Source organism: Nematolebias whitei, chromosome 9 (assembly GCF_014905685.2).
Source record: "Nematolebias whitei isolate Nwh7 chromosome 9, NemWhi1, whole genome shotgun sequence".
In the NCBI taxonomy this organism is placed as follows: Eukaryota; Metazoa; Chordata; class Actinopteri; order Cyprinodontiformes; family Rivulidae; genus Nematolebias; species Nematolebias whitei.
Window position 1 is genome coordinate 27,061,487 of NC_056506.1, and position 15,910 is coordinate 27,077,396.

Genomic DNA, 15,910 nt, shown 5'->3' on the forward strand with positions numbered 1-15,910 from the left:
CCCACCCTCCATCCATCCATCCATCCATCCATCCATCCATCCATCCATCCATCCATCCATCCATCCATCCATCCATCCATCCATCCATCCATCCATCCATCCATCCATCTATCCATCATCTTTACCCGCTTCTTCCTTTTTGGGTCGCAGGGGTCACTGGTGCCCATGTCCATCTGTCACTGTGCGAGAGGCGGGGGACACCCTGGACAGATCTCAGTCCATCACAGGGACATAGAGACAAACGAGACAACACTCTCACTCACACCTAGAGACAATTTAGAGTTACCAATCAGCCTAACATGCATGTTTTTGGTCTGTGGGAGGAAACTGGAGTACCCGGGGAAAACCCACGCATTCATGGAGAAAACATGCAAACTCCACCCAGGAAGACCCTGGGCTGGCGACCTTCTCGCTGAGAGGCAACAGCTCTACCAACTGAGACACCATGCCGCCCTTTTGAAAATCATATTTCATATATTATGTCTCGGTCTTAACTGGATGGTGTTGTCCAACAGATTTGTAAAGCTGAAAAGGAGCTCATGGAATTGGACAACGAAGTTGAAAAAACTAAAGAGAGAAAGCAATCGATGACTGAACACATGAAAAGTGCTAAACAAGAGCTGAAGTACGCTGAGGTGAGGATGTTAGAACATTACTGCATACCAGACAAGTCTGGGTCTTTTAGTCAATTTGATTTCTTGTAGGCTCTGCTGAAGACAAAGGAACAAGAGGTGGAGTTGGAGCATCACCTGACTGCCCTTGCCCAGAGGGAGTCGGGCCGTCTGGCTCAGCAGTCAGCCATGATTCAGAAAGAACTCAGGTTTTTAAAGGAACAGAGAGAGGGGATAGAGGTCTGTACTTAAGAGGAGAAAACATATCAGCTTACAGCAATTTGTGCCAAAATGCACTTCTTAACTTTTTCAATTATTATTGTTTTTTTCAGAAAGCCTTGTTTACAACAAATGAGAAACTTGAGGAGTTTAAGCATCAGATGAACTGGGACCAGCAGACGTTGGATGCCTTCTTGGAGGAGTCGACTCTCAAAGAGGAAGACACGATGGCCATCATCAAGTACGCTCAACAAGATGAGCAAAGAATCAAAGTAAACAAAAAAATCTGATTATTTTACCTACAACTTTTAACATTATTTTAAAAATGCTATATGTTTTATATACAGTTTGTTTATTTTAGAAGATACAGTATAAGTGATGCTCAGTTTTCATTTTTTAATACCTATATGTTTTAGCTAATTCCTTACTGTGGACACCATGTACTGTGCATCAATCTAAACTTTATTCAGTTTTTTTGATTACAAAAATATCAAAACATCTCCCATCACTTCAACAAAGTTCATGCTCAATCATCCAGGTATCAAATCCAATAATCTCCCATCACTTCTTTTGAGGATTAGCTTTTGCTGAGTTTCTTAAATGCATCTTATATTAGAACTAGAGAAAATGCAGTGTAAATGCTTATTGCTGAAGAACTTGATGAAAACAGCTGATTAGCTAAAACATGCTGAAATGTAGCTGAAAAGGAAGAACAAGCCTAAGCTAGCAGAAGAAAGCAAAAAGAACACATGTTTTCTGCATTAAATTTAAATAAGCAGAAATGGACACAAAAATTAGTAAATTGGTTTTAAAAGTTGAAATTAGCAGCAAAAAAAAAAATAGCTGAGAAGGTAGAAGCTTAACTTATCACAAGGAATTGGAGAGAGCACAATTTTGCCCAATTAGGCTGAAAGAAGCAGAAATGAGCACAAAAGTGGAAATGAACTGAAACCCCGCCCCCTACCAGAAATTAGAAGAAAAAAAAAAAAAAAAAAAAAAAAAACCAGCTGAAAAGCTTTAAAAAAAGAAAAGAAAAGAAATAAGCTTAAATTACCAGAAGGAAGTGAAGAGAGCACATTTTTGCTGAATTGGGCTGAGAAAAGTAAAATTTTAAAACAAGCCCAAAAAATGTGGAATTAACTGAAAAAGTTAAAACAAGCATAAAAAAACTAAATAGAAGCAGAAATAGCAGAAATGGTTAAAACTTGCATAAATAAGCTGAAAGGAGCATAACAAGCTGAAATTAGCAGAAAGATGTTAGAAGACGCATAAAAATATTGTAGTTAGAAGAAAGAATATCAGAGGATCATAACTGTGGAAGAACAGCTGAAAGTAGCTAAAAAAATACATTTGCACAAGGAAGCTGAAAGAAACTGAACCAGAACAAAATGTGAAAGGAGCAGTAAAAGGTTGTAAACAGATCTAAAGATGTGAAGGATGGAAAATGAGCTCAATTCATTTTCTATGAGAAAAAAACGTGGCAGAAAAGGCTAAATATTTCAAAAAGCTAAAGTTGCACCAATACCAAAAGTCATAGCAGGATTGTCCTGAAAGAGCTGAACATTTTGAAATATGATTTGTTGAAATAGCACAATAGTGTGGAATGAGAAAGATGCTGAAAAACATACAGAAGAAAAATGGATCACAATGGTGTGAATGTTTCATAAACATTCACGCAATGAGAAGATCAGCTAGGCACTGTGCTACATTCATTTTTTTTGTCAAGCCCAGGTTTTGAATTAAAAAAAAAAATTTGTAGCACCTAAATATGTATACTGTGCTCAGTTTTATTCATAACATTTTCTAGTAAAAGTTGTCGTGTACACAGCCTAATCTGTGTCAGGAGTGATTTCTCAGTTTCTACATTTCTTTTAGGGTTTTATTCTTTATTTCACCCCTGAACCTCTTCTGGGTTTTAAAGAAGTGCCTAAATATCTCACTGGACTGTGACTGTTGGCAACAAACTGCGAACAGCATTCGCGAGGGGTTTTCAAAATGTCTCAAAAGGTTCTTTAGGATTCTTAATTTTCTCATGTACTGAAAGGTGCAGTGTCTTACTCCCACTTCGTTGGAACTTTGAACATGTTCGACAAAATGTGCCAGACAAATTGCCTCTTACAGTGAATAGCCACAGACATGTTGGGCATCTGTATGTAACCCTTCTGGTATTCTTCTCAGTTTAGTTTCTGTGATTCAGAAAGTGTAAGAAATGTGAGACAGTGGTGCTGTTGGAGGAGCTGGTGGTCTAACTAAAGGAGACAACCCCTCATCCCTGAGTAGGACATTTTTTAGGACAGGTGCAAACTAATAAATATACTTTCTTACTAAACTGAGATGAAAAGCTTGCACAAAACAGAAGTGTCTCATAAGTACCAATTCAGTGTGATTCCAAGTGAAATTTTGCTTATTTTCTTGCAATTTTGTGCCTCCATCTAGTCAAGTTCAAGAATCTTCATGATGTCCAAGAGGCAATTTCTTTCACAGTCAGTAGAGATATAAAATATCCTTACTAGAGAAGACATTGAGACATTACAGTAACAGTATAGGAATCATCAGTGTTCGTTGAGAAGACTGATGGCTGCAGGAATGAATGAGTTTTTCAGTCTGTTCGTCCTATATCTGGGCAGCAGATACCCATGTCCAGATAGATTAAACCTGAACTCACCATGGAGTGGGTGATCAGGATTTGCCAGAATCTGCCTGGCCTTGGTCACTGACCTCGCTTTGTGTAGGTCAATGAGGTTTTGTAGGACTATGCCAGCAGTTTTGATATCTTCCTGACAATCCCAGAGAGTTTGAGTTAGAGTCACTAACAGTCACAACCCAGTGAGATACTACCCTAATATGAAGATATGCATCCAAGTACTATGGAACCGGTTTTAAAAGTTGAACATTTTAATGACCTTTGTGAGGGAAAGGGTCAAAACTATAACTTACAAAACAGTTTCCAGGTTTGACCCTTTCTCAGTTAATAACTTTCTAATGTGCCCTTGTGCAGTCCCTCACTCTGGATATTGAGAGGAAGACAGTGGAGGCCAATGAAAAGCACAAGACACTTGAGAAAGAGGTGACAGAGACGAGATCTGCACAGGTAATGTAAAATACCCAGCACATCTTTGGCATCTGTCCAAACATGACATGGCATTACAGATTTTAAACAGAACACCATGCAGGGTGTTTAAAACATACATTTAAAACTTTGTCCTAACCAAGGGCCAATCGTAGTCACTAACATCTTGTGCCTCAAGAGCTCACCATATTAAAACATACTCATATTTTGAAGACTTTTTTGTGATGCACAATCCAGCTGCTGTCATCGTGACTTCTTCTGACAAAATTATAATTGTAGTTACCCTTAATGTTTTTAAATAAGTTGTGTGAGAGCAGTTCAGATATGCCAAGCACAATATCCCTGGCTCACATTTGGCTGAACAGATCGCATTATAACCGCCCACAAGTGTACAGTACAGTACACAACAACTACAAACTACAAATACCAGAATGCACTGGAACAGTCAGCTTGGTCACATCACTCAAGCCTTGTGAGCCCAGTTATACCCACGTCTCTGTTATTTAGCCTTCTGCTAAACCTGCAGCTGCATGGTGACAGCAGAGTGTTCACCTTTGTTTACCTGATTAAAAAACAGAACATAGTTCTGAGTTCACGTGGTGATCTGCCTGTTTTGAAGCTGAGGAAATTGAGTTTGAACCATTTCTTCACTTGTATTAATTGAAAAGAAAGACGACAATTCAAACTTGCAAGTGATGTGTTGACATAAAACACACGATCATGGGAAATAAGCTGCTTATTGATCTCCGTGCTCCTCAGAATATATCATTTTGTAAGAAACTTCTTATGTAATGAAAATAATCACAACTTCTCACAGGTGTTTCACTCGAACATACACTTCAACCAATCGGTGCTGAGAACGTCAGCACTCAGACTTCAAACACAGATCAACTGACAGCATGACGAGAGGCAGGCTGTAGTTTATGTCAGAGGTATAAAATGTCTGATGGGATTTATATTCATTCATATCGTCTTTTTGTGTTTCTTCAGGATATATATATATATATATATAGTGTTGTTTTAAAGACCTTTGGTAAAATGTTTGGTAAAATTAGGCAGATTTTGAGCAGTGGCAGGACTTTGGACTGGAAAGTTACAGGTTCAATTCCCCACCATGTCTGTATGTCATATTTCCTAACTGCTGCTCGGGAGCTTACATAGCTGCCCGCTGCTCCACTTGGGTGTATCTCACGTGAGATGGGTTAATTGCAGAAAACAAGTTTTATCGTTGCAATGATTATGATGTCAATACATAACACTTTCACTTTCATGTTTTCATAAAAAGTAGCTAAAACCACCCCCACAAAGTAAATAAGGATGGGAAGCATAAAGAAAAACAAGTCATTAGTTACACATTTTCCAGGAATCTGTTTGGACAGATAAATAGAATTATTTGAGTAAAGTTCTTATTTCTGTGTGTAAATTTGTAACTTGGCAAATTTATTTATTGTTTAAAAATAATTTGATCGGGGTTGACCCTTAAGCAGTTTGACCCCCTGAATTCCTTAGACAACTTTTACTAATTGGCTTTCGTACAGTGCCCTGAGACGACTTCTGTTGTGATTTGGCACTGTATAAATAAACTGAATTTAATTCATAGGTCACGCAGCTTTAACAAGAAGTTCAAAGGTCGTAGCTGAAGCTCCGTTCTAAGATCTGAGACGAGAGAAACCAGCCGAGAGACAAATCATAAGAGTTTGTGGTAACACCTCAGAGTGCTTTATAAAACACTTTGATCCAGCATATAGTTCATTTTTATTTCTTTTTTAAAATGCATTAAAATCTTGTCCTTTTTTGTTCTCATCAATCTTTTCTTTGATATTAAAAAAAAAATGCTTACACCAAACAACTTTCATACTTGATCTTAAGACAGTGTTCAAGAATAAAATATCTTCCAATCCATGTGTTTCAGTCTTAGTTTATTTATTATGTTATAATGCATTGTGCATTGTTCATTATATATAGTTTGTCAGAGTGATAGAGTCTCTGGAAGAAGACCCAATAGATGCTCACCGCATTAGGATGGATGCGCCAGGTCATGTGACAGTTCTCTGTAAAACACTGTTTTTCTAACAGATGGGTTTGGATAAGACGACAGAGATCTCGCAGCAGGTTCATTTAGAAATCCAGCAGCTCATTCGTCAGTGGGGAAATTCTATCAAGCAGATGAAGCAGCAGGACTCTGAGATGCATCAGTGTGCACTGGTAACGTTTCAGACCTCGAGCTTCAAATCAAACCTGACAGAATGTACACACTGTCAAACTTGAGCAAACCCCATTTAGTTTCTTTATCTTTGCAGCAACTTGCTCAGGCTAACCAGAAGATCAGGGAAAACAAAGCCACCGTCTCAGAGAGCAAGAATTTACTGGATATTCAGAAGAACAACAACAAGGAAATTGAAAGGAAAATCACTGTAGCAAAGACGCAGTCAGCAAAACTACGACAGGATCTAAAGGAGCAGGAGACTAACTTCATCAGGCTGCAGGATGAGGTCAGTATCTCAAACTGTACAGAACGAGACCACAGATAAACTTGTTTGGTATTAAACGCCTCTGATTCTCACGTGTCCTTGCAGCTGAATAGCTACACACACGCCCTGAACAGATCGAGCTCTGATGTGAAGTCTCTGATGTCCAGTATTTCCAGGACAAAGAAAGAGCTTCTGGACAACAATGAAAAGTCGGTGAAATACTAACATGCTTTTATATAAATCATCAGTGCTGTACAAACTCTGCTGGTGTGTGTGTGTGTGTTAGACTAAAGAAGGCCAGGGTCCACAACGCTGCACTGGAGGAGAAGCTACAAGCTGTGACTCAGTCTGCTCTGAGCGAGGAGGAGAGAGCTGCTCAGATGGAGGAGTTCCTGAAAGAGACAGAGCAGGCCATCAAGGTGAGGAGCCTGATTTACCAGCTTTGCTTTACTATTCAGCTGAGTGAAAGATGTTGCTGTGATTTTTGTCTTTAACATTTATCAGAATAGCAACAATTTTTATGCCACTTTTTTAAAATAACATTGAGACTGAAGAAGTTGTTCAAATATCTTTGAGTATTGTCCAGACATTGCATATTTTCCACAATCCAAACCAAACTAGATCAATTGCATTTGCTGTGGAAATGCAGTGTGAATGCTTATTGCAGAAGAAGTTGCTGATTAACAGCTGAAATTAGCTAAAAAAACAAACAAAAAAACAACAAAGAACTGAAATGTAGTTGAAATGGAAGAACAAGTCCAAATTAGCAGAAGAAAGCAGAATAAACACATTTTTGCTGAATTAGGTTAAATTAGAATAAATTAGCACAAACATTAGGAAATTAACAAAAAAAAAGGCTTAAATTAGCAAAAAGTTGCTGAAAAGAAGCTGAAAAGTCAGAAAGAAGCTTAAACTACCAGAAGGATGCAAAAAAGTGCTGAAATGAGCTAAAAAAATGTGGAATTAGCTGGAAAAAAACTAAAATTAGCATAAAGAATAGCTAAATATTAGTTGAAATTGTAGAAAAACCTAAAACTAGCAGGAAAAAAGCTGAAAGGAGCATAACAAGCTGAAATGCTTCATAAACATTCACACTATTAGCATAAACTCTGGGATACTTGATGTTTTCTCTTGTGCTCAGAGAAACAGTGTTGTGCTGTCATTGTGTCACCCTGTTCTTATGCTTTTTTTTATAGGAGTTAACTGTTCTGCAGCAGAGCCTCATGGGGGAGCTGCTAGGTCACAGACAGCAGCAACAGCTCCTCCAGGCAAAGGAAAAAGAGAGTATCATGCAGGTTTCCAGGAGTAAATCCACTATTAGTGGCCTGCAAAGCCAACTCAGAAAGCTGGAGAAAGCACTGAGCAAACAGCAGAGGACCATGAAAGCCCAGGCATGTCTTCTAACAATACCACAGTACAGATGTTTCATACTGTCAAGCATTCAGCCCTGTTTCTTTATTTATTTAGATTATTTTCTCACTTTCCTGCATCGTGTAGGACACTGAGATAAACAAGCTCAATATAAAACTAGAGTGGCTGCAGGGGGACATTCACTCAGAAGAGAGACAAATGTTGGAGTTAAAGATTGCTGAGCTGCACAAAGATCTGGAGGAAAAGGAAAAGGCAGACAAGAAGCTCAGCAACGTCCTCAAAGAATGTGAGGTCTGTCCAAACTGCTGCCACATTATTCAGCATTTCCCTCCTCAGACAGTGAAATGTAGTCATTTTTATCACATGTTTCTCCTGCAGGATGGTATTCGTCATTTGAGGAAAGAGATGGAAAAGTCAGAGGCTCAGAAGAATGATCTGAGCGAGGAAGTAAAAAAGCTTGAGCTTGTTTGTGAGGGCAGTGAGAAGGAGCTGAAGAGTGTCAGTCTGAAGAGACAGGTAACTGATGCCATTAAAAGGTAACCTGACACACACAGACCAGTTCAGGTTTGTACATTTTATCAGGGCTCACTTTTGTCCTTATTGTCTGTCTGCATGAAGTTCTCAGATACAAGTTTTTAGAGGTATAGCTCACATTCATTGACAAAAGCTGTCTGACAGTTCTAGCAGTACAACAGTCTGGTGTTTTCTGTGGCTCATATGATGCTCCTAAAACTTGGCTAGAGTCTGTAATATGTAACTACTGTAAGTTTACTGAATGTAGGTCAGAGAGCCACATCAATCTTCAAAATTCCTTACTGTTTACTTTTTACTTTTTGTTTTTTTACAAGCACTAATGTAGCATGGTGTTGCAACTGGTAGAGCTGCTGCCTCTCAGCGAGAAGGTTGCCAGTTCAAATCCCGGTCCAGGGGCCTTTCTGGGCCGAGTTTGCATGTTCTCTCTGTGCATGTGTGGGTTTTCTCTGAGTACTCAGGTTTCCTCCCACAGACCAAAAACATGCATGTTAGGCTGATTGGTAACTCTTAAATTGTCCCTGTGAGTGAGAAAGTGAATGGTTGTCTGTCTCGTTTGTCTCTATGTGTCCCTGTGATGGACTTGCGACCTGTCCAGGGTGTACCCTGCCCCTCGCACTGTGATTGTTGGACATGGGCACCGGCGACCCCTGTGACCCAAAATGGAAGAAGCGGGTAAAAGATAATGGATGGATGGAAGCGAAGCACTTACTGTGCATGGCATGTTGTTAATCGGGGAACACTCAAGGAAAATCTCACGGACGTAGAAAGGGAACCACACAAAGACCAGACAACGCCTAGACAATAAGCAGCACAAAGACACAGACTTATATACACACAGAGTAACCAGACACAATCACACACACCTGGACAGGACACGTAGGTGGAAACAGTCAGGACAATTAACATGGAAACCAGGGGGTGTAGGGATGGGAACCAGCCACCAGAGGGTACCATCCCTACAACTAACTAGTTTGTAAATCTCCTGATGCATGCTCAATAATCCAGGTAGAAAAATCTAAAAAAGTTAAATCTGGTCCTCTGGACATTAAAAAAAAAAAACAAAGCAAAACAACAAAAAAATGTAGCTACGTTTCGTCTTTCATCCGAAGACTTCCTCAGTCTGAGGTGCTGTATTCAGCTCAGTCTCTTCAAAAATCAATCAATCAAAAATTACCTGGATTCATTTAACAGCTTACCTCTACATCAATCTGGTTTCAGGAAACAACACAGCACGACTGCTTCACTGAAGGTTCTTAATGACGTTGTTGAAGCACTGGATGCAAAGGATTTTTGTGCTGCACTTTTCTTAGACCTGTCTAAAGCTTTTGATACTGTGGATCATAACATCTTGTGTCATAAGCTCTCAGAAATCGGTTTCTCAGAACACACCATTGGTTGGTTCACTAACTATCTTTCAGATCGGAGGCAATGTGTTCAACATAATGGTACTTCCTCCAGTTATTTAACAGTCAACAATGGTGTACCACAAGGCTCAGTCTTAGGGCCCACCCTCTTTACAATCTACATACATGTAGTTAATGTAGGTCAGACCATCTTTGATGCATCCATACATTTCTATGCTGATGACACAGTTGTTTATTGTCGAGCTAAAACAGTTGATAAGGCTTTCCAGCTTTTGCAATCTGCATTTGACATCATCCAGTCAGATTTGTTCCGTCTCAAACTTGTCCTAAGTGCCGATAAAACCAAAGGGATGCTTTTTTCAAACAGGAGGTCGGTCCCAGCAGTTCTTTCTCTGATTTTTTCGTCAAATGGTGTCCCCATTGAGTTTGTTGATTCCTATAAATATTTGGGTATCTTGGTTGACTCTCATCTCTCTTTTAAGCTCCACGTGGAAAACCTAGTAAAGAAACTGAAAGTTAAACTGGATTTTATTTTTTTTTTTCAGAACCAGATCCTGTCTAACTCTGAATGTTAGGAAACACCTTGTAACTGTGACTTTCCTTCCCTCCATTGATTACGGTGACATTATTTACATGAACGCTCCAACGAGCACTCTGCAGATGTTGGATGCTGTCTATCATGGTGCACTAAGATTCATAACTGGCTGTGATTATCGTACCCACCACTGTACCCTGTATTCACTGGTTAACTGGACATCATTAACTTGACACAGACTCTCTCACTGGTACATTTTCATCTTTAAATCACTTCTTGGTCTGTTGCCTTCATACATCTCCTCCTACATGTCACTTTGTCAGTGCAGCTACAGCGTGCGCTCTCAGGACATTATTACCTGCAGTGTTCCCTCATTGAGGACTGAACTTGGCAAAAGGACCTTCTTCTACTCCGCTCCTGTTTCCTGGAATATCTTACAAAAAGATCTGAAGCTCTCGACCTTGACCTCTCTAAATGGCTGTAAAAATCTGTTGGACTCCTGGCAAGGATCATTGCAGACATGTTCCTGTTTTTAGTTTTCTACATTTGCCTTATAATCTAGATGTTTTTGCTACTTTTTTTGACATCTTATTTTAATTTGTAAAAAAAAAAAAAAATCTTTGTATGCCTCTTTTATGATTGTCTATTGTTTTTTTGGGAGCATCAGTGTCAAAATTTTATCTTCAGCTGTGAAATTTGAGTTAAGAAGAATGTCCATTGTCCAACTATCTGCTGAAGTTGGCTACTGATGATCTGAGTAAAAGTCCACCTTTTTTGTCCATGACATAAACATGTTGCAGTCCCAGAAAAATAAACACTTTGCTTTTAGTTTTCAACAGTCACTGTTGTTTATGTCACATATTTCTTGTCAGGACAATATGGTGGAGCAGAAAATCACCCTGCTGGGCGTGAAGCGTGTACGAGACCTCCTGTACAACAAAACAGACAGTGTGCTGTCTTTGGAAAAGAGGAAGTCCGAGCTGCAGACTGCCATGAAAGAGAGAGAGAAAGAGATCAAGGACTACATCAAAATGCTCAGCCAGCAGCTCAAAAGCACTGAGCAGGAAAAACAAAAACTCAGGTGATGCTGCAGCATTCAGCACTGCTCTCAGCTGTTGTCATCTTGAAAGAGAACCATCTATAACACGTTAGCATAGAACACTTTCTAGAGAAATGATCAGCTAATTTAGCCTTTGATTCTGTCAGTGCTGAACTGCATAAACAACTGATGAAGATTGACAAAATGAAGAGTCGTTTTGAGGTCATGGTTCTTCAGATGGCTGTGCCTGAGGGGGAAGAGGAGAAGTCTCAGGCCTACTACATCACTAAGGTCAGAGGTCCTCCCACATGTTGTGGCTACACAAACTCACACTGTTCTGTTTCAACCATGGCTGTGTGCTCTTCATTAGGCTGCCATGGAAAAAGAGGAGCTCAAGCGGAAAGGAGATGATATAGATGCCAAAGTCCGCAAGATGGAACTGGAAACCAAAGCTCTGGAGAACACTGTCCTGTTGTTCAACTGCGGGTTAAACTCATTTCGCAGCTCTCTTGGCAAAAATAAAGAGTCCAGTACGTCTGACAGTGAAAAACAAAAGACAGCACTGTAGTTTGGAGCAAACGGTTAAAAGTTGTGTTTCTGCTGCATGAGCTGGTCATTAATGTAAACCTGATGTTGGCTGTGTTTAAGCTCCTGAGTACCAGAAAAAACTGAAGCTGGAGGAACAGCTGAGGGCCTCAGAGAAGATGCTGAAGTACAAAAAACAACAAGTCCAAGATCTGCAACAAGACCTGCAGGTTATTGTTATGGAAAGCCTCTGAGAGGAGACGTACTTAGGAAAAACTATGACTGTATTCTGTCGTGGGAAAAGGGTAGTTTGCATTTTGTCTTAAAGATGATGTCACTGTGAAATCATAATCTGCAAAACAACAAGGAAATGGTGCAACGTAACAGTTCAAGCTATGAAAGTTTTGAAGCTTAAAGTTGATAGAAGGTGCCAAAATCTGGTTCGTAGGTGGATCCACTCAGATCAGACCTGAAGCTCGTCAATATACAATAGTTTGAGCAGACTTGAAGCAAATTTTGACATCTTAAAACATCTCATATCTTTAGAGTTTTAAAGCATTTCAAGCAAAATCAATTATTTGAACTTTGACATTGCCATCAGTTTTTCATTACACAGCTTTATTTTTTTGGGGGGTGCAGAAATATATTTCTGTCAGATTCAACTGTACCAGTTCAGTCAAAATTGTACAAAATTCTATGTAACTAACTGTGCATTGCGAAACTGATGGCAATAAAAACATTTATGAAATAGCATATGCATCTCTTTGAAATTAGTGGATTTAATCTGTTTCAAGTTTGGACTCAGCTGCACGCAGACTAGCTGTAAGCTCTGCAGCCCTGTCAGAAATGAACTCCACTTCTTCTAACTGACCTCATCTTCAAAGTTATCTACAAGTAAATTAATGTTCTTTACTTTTCCAAAGAATCACACACTTCAAAATATACAAAATATTTTATTCTATTCTATATTCTATTCTATTGAGTCCACTCTTATCTGGTCAAATCTGAACAATCAGGAAGAAAACCGCGTTTAACTTTTGTTTCATTTTACTTTTTCAAGGTGACGTGAAGAAATCGAAGATTTATTTACCTACAAAAAAACACTTTTCGTCTTTGTGCTGTTACCTTCATCTCTCATTTCTTGTCTCATAAAGTAGCTTGTTAAAATATGTTGGTGAGCTTTACTGTTTAGTGAAAATAATAAAATAAGTGTCTCTGTCGTTCATCACAAACTGATCTGTGTGTATTATTGTGATGTGTGTGTGCTGCTCTTCATTTCCAGGAGCTGACCGCTTCTCTGGAGACTCTGATGCAAGAAGAAAAGGCAGAGAAAGAGAAGATCCATCACAAACAGACCCTCACTGGTAAACTGAACAAAGACATTGCTTCCCTGCAGGAGAAAATTGGCAGAGCCACAAAGCAGGTTTGATGTGCAGTTTATTCATCTTAAATAAAAACATTTCACAAGACGGGCAACGTAAGACGTCATACAGTTAAGATTTCCAGTTAATTTGGTGTTATCCTATTTGCTAGTGCTCTAAACTGACCAAAGAGATCCGCTCAGCGAAGAACACTAAAACTGAGACTCTTGAGGAGCAGGACGTCAAACTGAAGGAGTTAAAGGAGTTTAACAAAAATATCAACAAGATGCTGAATGAAGCCGTTAAGGACAATTCTGAACTCCGATTAGTGCTGGACAAATACCTCCTGCAGGTCCACAAACGCACTGTTTTTGGAGGATGATGACTACTGTGCATGCAGGTGTAGCGTATTACCGCTTAACTTCAACATTTCTTTCTGTTTCTCTCAGGCCAACCTGCATCTTCCAGCTCCTTCCTCCATCGTCAGCAGCCAGCGAAGCTCTCGGATGAACGTTTCCCGCGACTCTGCCTCCTTCAGGTCTCCATTCATTCAGTCCAAACAAAACCTCTGACTCATAGAGAGGTTCAGTCCATGTTAGAGACAGAAAAGGGGTTGTATTATTGGTATAAACTGAAAAATGTACATGGAGAATAAGACTGAGTCACACTGAATGCTGAATGTTTTTTGTTTTTTGTGCTAAAGATAATAGTTTTTTTCTAAGTAAAAGAATGGATTAACATATTAAACCTTCTTTGGTAAAGCTTGGACCCTGCATATAGTCTGCTTTCTGTTCTGCAGGTCCTCAGCTGGCAGCAGCCCTGGAGGATCTGCACAGTCTTCCTCACAGCTGAGGAAGATCAACCTGAAGTTGGATCTGACCGGTGCCTCTCCTCCTCCCGTCTCCTCCAGAGCTTCTACCTCTGCAAGCAGCAGCAGCAGCAGCAGGTCAAAGCACTAAGTTTCATAACATGCTGGAGTATATGAAACAGTAACATCTGGATAGGAAAATATCCAGGTGTTCTGTTTCAACATGTCAGTAATTTTAGCAATATTCTTAAATTAACATTTTAATTTATTTCTTACTGTGAAACTATATGTGACTCAACCGACCTTAATTTGTTTGTTCCTTTAAACAATGTGCTCAATCTATAATTTAACAGTTATTTAGATATAATTTGATGTTTTTCTCAGACTATTCAAGCTATCTTTATTTATTTATGTATTTGTTTGTTAATAGTGTGAATGCTCATGAAGCATTCTCACTGAGATCCATTTTGCTCCCACATGTTTTTCAGCACATATCTCGTTACACGATTTTTGTGCAAGTTCAACAATTAAATATCCAGTGTTCAACTCATTTAAGACATTTCTGCTATAACCCTTTGGTATTTGTCACGTTCTACTTTTTGAAACATTTAGCTGCTTCAGACATGAAAACAGCGTTCGTTGTGCTGTTCAACCTCATTTCAGCTTGTGTTCTAGTTTAGCTTTTTTGTGCTAATTTTAGCTTCATTCTGCTAAATTCATTTTTTCGGCTACTTTTTAGGTATTTTTCTGCTCATTTTAACCCCTTTTCTGTATTTTTGTTCTCGCTATTGTTTGTGGAGTCGAGTTAGAATAAACGAAACCTTTTCTCTGCACCTGTTGGTTGCTGGCATCGTGTTTTTGTTGCCATCTCTTACGCAACAAGCCAAGAATGTGCAGAATGAGACATCTGGTCATCCCTGACTGACTGTGAGTTATGCTGTCATGTCCTCCCTTCTTTATCTGATCAAGAGAACCCAAATGTCTCTGAGAACAAAGGACGTGAACCGTTTTCAGTTTGTTCGTGAGCGGTGCAGCTTTTATTAGGTGACAGATTGGGAGTTCTTCATACCAGACATTAAACAGGTTTTTTATTTAAACATTTATTTTAAAGTTCTAACTTAAATGTGCATTCTGCTTTCAGAGAGTTATCTGCCTCCTTCTGTTCACATACAGTCCTATCATCTTCTCTCAGTTCATGAAGGGAGTTTGATCCTGTCAGCTGGACCTTTTCAAAATAAAGATGAGGCAAAGCTTGATCGTCACTTCTGACAAGATCTGTGTGTAAAATATTTTTTACTGCTCTGCCTTACAATCCTTATTATTTTACACCCACTGTCAGATCATGGAGTTAACAGAAACCCAGATCATGATCTCTCATGACCATAGGTGAGTTGGAATGGACCATCCTCTCATCTGCCAGGAGCAAGACTCAAGTTACTGACTGACACGGGTTAAATCCTCACACTGAATCAGGATCCACAAGTCTCAGGTGTCAATTAACCTTTAATTAATTAAAGATTCTTATTATATTAATATTATTTATTATTATTAACCATATTCGTTTGTGTAATAAAGCTGAAACACTCAAAAATAAATATTAAAGGTGACAATTTATACATTAAAAAAGATAAATAAACGTATTGGAAAAACAATTTTATGGAAATCCTAATATGTTCAGAAAAATAAATGTGGAGGGAAAATAAAAATAAATGTATGAATAAAATGTTAAATTTTCAATTTTGATAAAACTTTAGGTAAACGTTTATATTATTGTGGCTTTCTTTGGTTTTTGAATTATTGTTGATTTTAATCGTTTCAGTTTTTCATGTCAGCTCACTTTAATAAACGAGGTCAACAGCAGAACAATTCACAAACACACAAAACAGAAAGAACACCAAAGTCTGTTCATAACAGAAACAATTCACTTAATAAACATTTGTTTTAAATTCATATTTCAGCCATTCTGAGCTGAGGTTCAGGGTAAACATTATGAACAATCAAC

At 38.8% G+C, this 15,910-nt stretch overlaps 1 protein-coding gene across 1 annotated transcript; it reads left to right on the forward strand.

The window, feature by feature from the left end:
- Nucleotides 1–509: 509 nt before the first annotated feature.
- Nucleotides 510–14,059, forward strand: ccdc39 (coiled-coil domain containing 39; the record flags this gene model as incomplete). Its single annotated transcript, XM_037681619.1, has 19 exons — nt 510–635; nt 705–851; nt 944–1,102; nt 3,829–3,921; nt 5,977–6,105; nt 6,201–6,392; nt 6,477–6,580; nt 6,658–6,790; nt 7,568–7,762; nt 7,869–8,033; nt 8,121–8,258; nt 11,048–11,256; nt 11,382–11,505; nt 11,585–11,744; nt 11,863–11,969; nt 13,022–13,162; nt 13,273–13,452; nt 13,550–13,653; nt 13,900–14,059. Coding segments are annotated over 19 exons (2,766 nt in total), but the record flags the coding sequence as incomplete, so codon positions are not given.
- Between the last annotated feature and the right edge of the window lie 1,851 nt (nt 14,060–15,910).